At 44.4% G+C, this 8,508-nt stretch overlaps 1 protein-coding gene across 1 annotated transcript in view; it reads right to left on the bottom strand.

Annotated features, from left to right (window-relative positions):
* SORBS1 (sorbin and SH3 domain containing 1) overlaps positions 1-8,508 on the bottom strand; it is a gene marked incomplete at its 5' end in the record, with an annotated part of 69,323 nt that overhangs the window by 8,751 nt on the left and 52,064 nt on the right. Inside the window, 4 exons of the mRNA XM_029085899.1 lie at positions 4,428-4,622; positions 5,605-5,730; positions 5,838-5,952; positions 7,699-7,745. Coding sequence (XP_028941732.1) covers positions 4,428-4,622; positions 5,605-5,730; positions 5,838-5,952; positions 7,699-7,745 — 483 coding nt within the window. The remainder of the gene's footprint in view (positions 1-4,427; positions 4,623-5,604; positions 5,731-5,837; positions 5,953-7,698; positions 7,746-8,508) is intronic.

The raw sequence follows: 8,508 nt of genomic DNA, 5'->3' as shown, positions 1-8,508 counted from the left end.
GCTAACAAGGCCACCAGTACTGCCTTATAATGCACAGGAGCTGTAGGAACTCGAGGTCACAACTAAATAAGCCCTGGCTTAATCCTTTGGAGGAACAGAAAATTAGATCCTCAGCTGGTAAAAACTGGCAGAAACTCAGACTTGAGCTATGTGGATTTGCACCTGCTGAAGATTTTGCCCATACCTGCCCTTCTGCACAGCCTGGAAGTTTTTTTTTTTTTTTTTTTTAAATAAAATTCTGAATTGAATGACAGGAGAAATATCTCACCTGTGGAATCAATGACTGGCTCAACAAGCACATGACAAAACAATGGCATGGAAACAACTCTAAGCAATGGAAGAGTAATCAGCAAAGATGATTACCTGTGGCTTATTGACTCTGCGTGTAAGTCTGGGAGGTGGCTGTGTTGCGACAGTAGAAGAAGGGAGGGCAGAGGAAGAGAGAGGAGCAGATGAAGAGAATGCTTTTGAGTCTGCAGTCTTTTGAAGAAAAGAAAAGTTGGTCAGCCTGGCACACACTCTCTTATCACAGTCGCTGCTAGTGATAAGAGCATCTACTATCCAGTCAATTTGATGCACACACAGCAAACGCAACTCCATGCAAGGCCAAGTGCTGTTTCCAGTTAGTTTGTCTGAGCTGACCAACTCATTCTGTTTTAAACATGCAGGTTATGCCTGTAAAAAATGCTATTAGAAATATATCCAGATGGTAAACAGCACAGTCTTTAGACAGCTTTCAATACACTTCTGATTATGATTGGAGCAGAAATCAAACAATTTGTCACAAGATTTCCCAGTGTGACGTGTCATCTCAGAAACCATAGTTCCTCATTATTTAATGCTGGCTAGATGGGGTATGTCATGGAGGCTATTGCAGTGCATCCAAGACAGTATTAATAATGCTATGATTTTGAGCTCTCCAAACTTCCACTCTTATACAAGGTAACATGGAGGTGCTGTAATTTATTTTGGCTGTAGCTTACAATGGACTTCAAATAAACTGAGAACTGTGAAGTAAGGCAAATCTCCTTTGTCAAAAATGGAGGCAGAAGACATGTAGAAGCTACTGGAGGGTTCCTCTATGTTGCTATTCATTGTTACAGCTACATACAACTAAAAACTCTTGGGGAAAAATATCACTAGGTCTAATTGTCATTTGTGGCTAGATCCTTTCACATAATTTTGGAAATGCAGAAGTTATAAATTCCACTCAATGCACAGATAACAACCAAGCCTCCCTGACTTAGTCATGCACACCCTAGACTAAGGTTCACTAAACTACAGGCTCCAAGATCAACAGGGGACAGCTTTCTAGGAGCTGTGATTCTAGGAGCCAGGCTGACATTCACAAGGCGCTTCAGTCCTTGGCTTTAAGAGGAACAAATAAATCCTATCACCAAAGATGATCCATTACACACTGGAAAATCTCTGAAGAGCAAGGAATTGCCTGTATTCTACACAGTGAAGTATACGGGCATAAGGCCTGTGTGATACTTCCATCTAATACATCTGGTAATAGCCACTATCTGGGACAATTGCCTCATTAGATGTGACCAACTGAGTCAGTCCCGTGTTATCTGTTCTAAAATAATTTTCATCGCACTGCTCCTAAGCCCTCTTCTGAAACTGTTTGATCTGCTGTCCAGTGAATGCCACTGGTGACCACTGGAAGAAGGTCTTAGGATCATCAAAATAACATGTGGCAGCCACTGGCTCTGCCTGGCCAGCAGAGCAGCACAACCCTCAACATACCAGTCAAAATTAGGGGTTCAGAGCAGCACACGCATGCAGGAGAAGTACCTTCTTTTCCCCGCTTTGAAACTTTCCCAGATCACCTTTTCTCACGCCTCTTTTCTCTGCTTTACCTCCCTGCACAATAGCCATTAGCTCCTGACACAACTGGTTGTCCTCAGAGGAACCCACAAGTCTCTTTTCTGGGCTCACACGCATGTCTAGTTGGGATGGTTTCAGGCAGCGCTCAACAGAGATCTTGGGATCAGCATGAGTACCCTGCTCGGGGTTGCTGCTGCCCTCTCTAGTCTTTGGGAGCCAGGCTTGGCTGCCAGTGGTGTCACGCTGCTCTGTGAGGATGCTTTCAGGGCTCTCCACTGCCCAGCGAGGGGAGTTAGAGTAGCTCATGCTGGGAGAAGGGGAGCCGACAAACTTTTCTTCACTTTGTGGAGTGGCCTGATAGAAACTGCGAGCGGAGGACTGAGGTCTGGATGAGTAAGAGGGCAATGGGGATTTAATGGACCTGGGAGTCGAGGAGCCAGAGAGATGAGAATGGTGGAGGCTGACCGAGGGGGTAGGGCTGGCTGCAGCAGAAGGCAAGAAATAGTCAGTGTGAGAGAGGGAGGCTTCAGGTGGAGGAGGCAATGGAGGAGTTATGGTAGGAGTGGTGCTAGGAGACACTCCCACGGTCAGAGCAATCCACTCAGATGTGACCGCCTGCACCTCTGGAGATAAAGCGCGGCGTGCAAAAGGCAAAGGCGGAGGAGTTGGTGTATGGAGCAGCTCAGAGCTGGGAGACTTGAAGGAGACAAAAGCAGGAGAGAAAAAGAAAGAAATGAACAAAAAAAACAATAAAGGAAAATACAAAACAACCAAGCTAAAGTAAAAGGAGAGAGAGTGAGTGTGGAGAGGAGCAGATCTGTGACCAAGCATGGTGCATATGTTTTCCACAGACAGATGCACCGTGTTGGACAATGTGCTGTCCACAGCTATTCCAACCATGGAGTCCAGTCTGTACCTGTGCTGTTAATACCCTTCTCCAGCCTTTGCCAGGATCCCAGACATTAAATGTCTTGTGGAAGACCTTAGACTTCATACCATATGCCCTAGATCCCTCAGGGAGCAGCTGAAGCCACCATTCATGGTAACAGCATGCAGCATTTGACTGGCCTGGCAGTAATAGCTGAGGCCACAGCAGCTTACACTGTGGACGCAGTCAGAATTCATGGCTGCAATGAATTTTGACTTTATCCAACTCTAGCATGGGCAACGCGTGCTCCTCAAGAAATTTTCATTGCTAAAGCTGTGGAGGAGAAAGGGATCAAAAAAGCCAGCTGTGGCTATTTGGTCTTTAGGTGATTAAAGTAGGTCCTATGTTTATAAAGGCAGGACACACAACTGAGTTCTTAGCTATTGCCATCAGCTACATCAGTGAGATCAGCTACATTAGCACTGATCAGAGCATTTCTCAGTCCTCTGCCAACTTAGGCAAAAAAGTAAGGGAGAGAACTGATTTACTAGAGAAGGAATCAAAAGAATAGCAAAGGAAACAAAAAGAAGGTGGACATAACCCCTTCCATCAAAGGGAAAAGCTCGCAGAGAGCTGGTGGCAGACAGGCCACAGTTATGGAGAGACTGCCAAGCTCAAAGAGAAAAGTTCAGCTGAGGTCCCCTTTGACAGGGAACCCCAAACAAGCAACAAGCCTTTCCTCTTTACACAGTGGCTAAGAATAAAGTCTCCTTTTAGGGAAGATCAAGACAGACACCAAGCATGAGTCATGGCAGCCTTTCCCATCCATCCTGTACCATATATCCCTTCCTCCTGATCCCAGTTCTACACTTTTGTTGCTTCCACTCTTGACCTCAGAATGACCTTGCTTCGGTCCTGTGGGTGAGTGGGGGAATGCACTAGAACCTCATGGCCACAACCCAGACACATAGGCTGACCTTCAAGCATGAGTATTTGCAGGATGAAAGCAAAACAAAGGGATTTAGAGACTCACTGCCACCCATTCTGGAATCCCCAGACAATTACCTGCTGCCATTCTGATTTCTGGTTTGAACTGCAGTATGGTTTATAATGAATCTAATATTCATGGAAGATTCCAGACTGGCCCGCTCTCAAAACTTGAGTTCATTTAGCACCAATTTCAAATAATACAGGCTGCTCTCCCGACCCTGTCTCTGAAAACCTTGGTTGTGAGCTGGAACATTTAGGAGTAAGTATATGGCTTGATTCAAGCTGACTAGGATCAACATAATGACTCCTACAGACTTCTAACAGTCTGTGATACCCTCTTAATAATCACAATAAAAAATTCACTCATCACAGCAGTCTGTAAAGTGTAAACACGCACTCAGGAAGAGCTGGATCACCAATTCATTCCATCTCTGGCAGTGAAATTTTTTCAGATGGCTGTGAACTGCAGCCCTTTCAAGCTGGCCTGAATTCAAGCTACAGATCAGAGATGAAAACCTGAGTCTCCAAATCCCCAAGTAACCCGTTCATTAACCTTTCTGGTAAATGAAACATCACCTTTTCCTGCAGTTGCAGCACACTGCAGGGAGCAGATGGCTTTTACTTCACAAAACATTAGTCTTAGCTACAGCTTTTTTCATTATAGCTTCTTGCACAGCAATGGAAACATCCCTTGGTTTTGCAAGGTGCTATAACTGGCTGCATCTAGTCCAAATACCTGTGGTGAAGCTGTCACACTGCGGTTAGGGGAGAGGGACATTGGTGGGTCAGGATAGTCGATGGCATTCTTGACCACTGGCCGTTTCAGCACCTCCACGTAAGTGACAGGGAAGATGCCTTGGCGATTGGTGCCAGAGATTTTCCCTTCATACCAATTCTCATCCACTCGTCGAATCAACGTGATCCTTTCACCCTATGGGAAGGAACATTTTCATCATTCCAAAGTAGATCACATTTTTAACCTTGATGCAGCTGACTTAAAACAATTGATGGCGCTCAGCCTCCCCTGTTTCCCAGTTATGTGGTCCTAACCCTAACCTCTGGGTGGGAATGATATTTTTCAGTTCAGAGAAGGAAGAAATGCAAATCTTCCGGTGCTAAAGCCAGTTAAAAAAAATGGACATCAGCAGGTTAAAGCCAGTTAAAAAAAATGGATATCAGCAGTCTCAGGCTGACTATGAGAGTCTCTGAGGGGTATGAGGGAGGTGTAGGTCTCTCTATACTCTCTTCCATTTTGCTGACTAATGAAATGACTTCCAGATCCTTAATATAAACTGCAAGCCCCACCTTCATGTATAATTAAAAGGGAAGACAGACAAGATCTAATCTGAGCATCAAAACTGTCTGAGATGGAGAAATGCTGCTACTTAATCTAAACATGGCTGCCTGTGCTCCGAACAGCCATTACACAACCCATTCCTACCCCTTTACTCTCCAGTCAGGTCTAGCCACTCACTTCAATACCACAGAACCTTGCTTGCCTGTGCTTAGTGATTTGGCTTGTAGTACAAAGGAAGGTGAACCTGGTTTCCATCTTTTCTATACTGCCATTCTCACGTGACTGTGTGCATCTCCACTGAAGAGGATCAGACTGGAGACATGTCACTGAATATCTAATTTGCTTTGCAGACCCAGGCTGCCAGTACTTGTGCTCAAAGTATCTTCTCAGCTATCCCTAAGGAAGCAATTGGCACTTCTTGAGTTAGCCTACCTGCACCACTCTCACTGTAATGCACTACTTAATGACTATGGAGTAAAAACATGGGTGATGAGAAGGAATCCTTCCTGAATACAGAGTTCATCTTATTGGAGCTTTCATTTGGAAATTGCAAGTTACTAGTGTTAAACTTCAGCATTTGTCTGGATTCAGTTCATCAACACAACAAAAGTCCTACCTTCCTGAAGGACATTTCCACTTGGGTATCCCCATTGAAGTTGAACTTAGCAATAGCATCTCCGTATTCCAACACTTGCAATGGTGATGGCTTTTTGGGCTGAGCTTTCTCAGCTGGTGGGAGGAGCTAGAATGAACAAACAGACTCAAATGAGTCACATACAAAAAGCCCATAAACTGGTCACTTGCAGAAAGGGATTGAGCAAAGAGAACACCTGCAAGGAAAGCAGCTACCTCTATATATGATCGTGGGAAGATGCCAACTCTGCCATGGTGTTCACCTTCATACCAGTTCTGGTCAATCTGCTTGTAAATGTAAACAATATCTCCTTTTTGCAGAGGAAGTTCCCTGTTAACAACACAAGCACTCCATCAGAACTTCACTGGAAAACAGACGTGCTCTGTTTCTGTTCAGCAATCCCTAGGTACCAAGGTTTGCATCAGCCTTGTTGATACAAATCATGCTCCATCCAAAGTGAAAGCTACATGTTGAGAATTATCCTGTTCATATCGTGATGTGCAGGGACTCTCTTGCTCTTTGGGCATCCTGTCAAAAAAACCTGGCCTATGAGGGCCCTACTAACCACACACCCTCCAGAAGCAATGGTGTCAAGAAAAAGATGCCATTATCTGCTTTCCATGTTGCATATGGCAAGCAGTGGTCAGTTCCTGTTTTGAAACAGGTAATGTCACAAGTGCCTTCCAAAGAGACACATTACTTTAGTGGAAGCTAGTTTGCTGGTTAAATGAAACCCCTCATACACCAATGTTGATCTTTCAACGATTAAGCTTCTGGTCAGCCTGTGGTTATGCTTCTGGTCAGCAACCATGGACCTCACCCAGCCTAAAACTTGGGATTTCAATCTACAATCTTCAATGTTAAAATTATGAATGTCTGCAGCTTGAGGAACTCCCACTGTGGCAGCTTGTACTAGGCTCATAAATGTACTGCTTGGGTCCTCACACCAAAACAATCAACACAATCAATAAGGTTTGATTCTGGAGATCACAGCCTTCCCTAACATGATTTTCACAAGCTCTCCTTTACTTTTGCCTGGCACCCTGCTTTGTTCTGCTCAAGGGACACAGCAGTTACACCTTACATCTCCCTCAGTTTTATCAGAGGTGTTGGGGAGATGCTGTGTAAATCATTACAAATCATCACCTATAGAACATATAACAAAATATTCCTAGGACATTAGCACCTGAGAAGAAAAACAGCAGGTCCTTCACTGACTTCTGTTCTTCCCTCCCTTGCAATGTTAAAATGAGAGCTTCTCCAGGCTCATGCAGAGGTAAAGGCCTTCCAGGCCTTCTCTTCACAGCACTGTTTCCCAAAAAGAACAAGTAGTGCTGTGTGATTCACCCGAGGGACCACAACAGGGCTCAGAGGTACAACAATGCCACTAGAAACATCCACTGGTGTATTCACAGATGCCAGAGGAGCAGTGACCACTCTGTACCCTTACAGGTCCTGAATCAGAAAAGTCCCAAGTCAAGGGCCCACCTATGTGCTTAAAGCAAGGCAGCTGTTTAACTCCCTTGCTGACTTTGGGCTATGTTTAGCACAGTGAAAAGGATGCTGGTGTTCTGCATATCTATGTTCTTCTGACCATGTGTATGGCAGATTTACACAGTAAGCTACTGACTAACACAGTTCTTCCAGCTCCTAAATCGGAGCACAACCAGGGATGCTACACTGGGGAATCCTTTCCATCTCCAGCAAGAGCAGTGACAGAAAGGTCTCACCCAGCCATCCTGCTTACAAGGCACAAGAAGGAACGCTCAGCAAGAGCACTCCCTTATGGCTCCACCCACCTTCAGAGCAGAACACCTACTTGTTCCAGGAAAGAAGGTGGGTTTGCCCCCAAAATCACATGAGATACAGATGCACTTTGCCTAAAGGTCTTTTACAGGTTACAACCTGCAAGATTCATACTACTATTCCCCACCTTACTACAGACACCTTGCTTTGAGTTGCTGGAAAGGCACTCCCAAAACACAGATCCAATTGTATAACACATCATAAGTGCTGCATCCTAGGGGAAAAGGCAGAGGAAGAACACTCAAGGCAGCAGTAACAAACTGTACTCACTTTAGCGTCTGTGCTTTAAAGTCAAACTTGGCTCTAGCAGGTCTCATCTGGAGATCAAAAAAATCAACATATTAAAAAAAAATTAGGTTTTCAACCTTCTTCTGAGAAAAAGCACCCAAACTCTTCTACAGGTAACATTAGTCTGGGGAGGAAATTGAATGCAGGTATTTTGCTACAAGCTTGTGTGCAATTGATACTACAGTCCAAATATGCTGGATGGGTCTCTCCCACCAGGGCAAAAAGTGCCAACTTCTGGTATAACAGTGATTAAGAGCTCTACAGGAAATTTATTTAACAGCAGTAAACTTTTAAATGTGACAAAACCTGTTGAATGTAAGCTGCTCCAGTAACTACAGTTACTAGGGCTCCAGGACCAAATTTCCCTTGACATGGAAGTGGAAAAGCAAAATTTACGAGCTATGAAAAAAACAGTAGGATTTTATTTGATGTGGTTCTTATTATTACCTGGCCCTGCTGAATCCTGCAATGTGACCCAAGTACTCTGTACAAATTGGTAAGAAGGAGACAAAGGTGAGGAGAAAACACAAATAAGTTAAGCACGTCTGAAACAATGTCTTTAGTGGCTATAAAGCCAAAGAGGACATTGACAGCAGGCCTGGGCTTTAACACTTGATTTACTTGGCTGATTTTCTAATGACCACAAAATATTCAGACAATTTTAAAGTCATTTTGGTAACAGAACATAAAAAAGCAGTCATATCCATGTGGCACCAGGGCATTTGAAGCTGCATAAACAAAGGTCCCTCCACATGGTGACCACCTCACCCACTGCCACGGTGCAGCACCTCT

Source organism: Antrostomus carolinensis, unplaced genomic scaffold (assembly GCF_000700745.2).
Source record: "Antrostomus carolinensis isolate BGI_N321 unplaced genomic scaffold, ASM70074v2 scaffold18997, whole genome shotgun sequence".
Taxonomy (NCBI): domain Eukaryota; kingdom Metazoa; phylum Chordata; class Aves; order Caprimulgiformes; family Caprimulgidae; genus Antrostomus; species Antrostomus carolinensis.
This window is presented reverse-complemented; position numbering and strand designations above follow the sequence as displayed.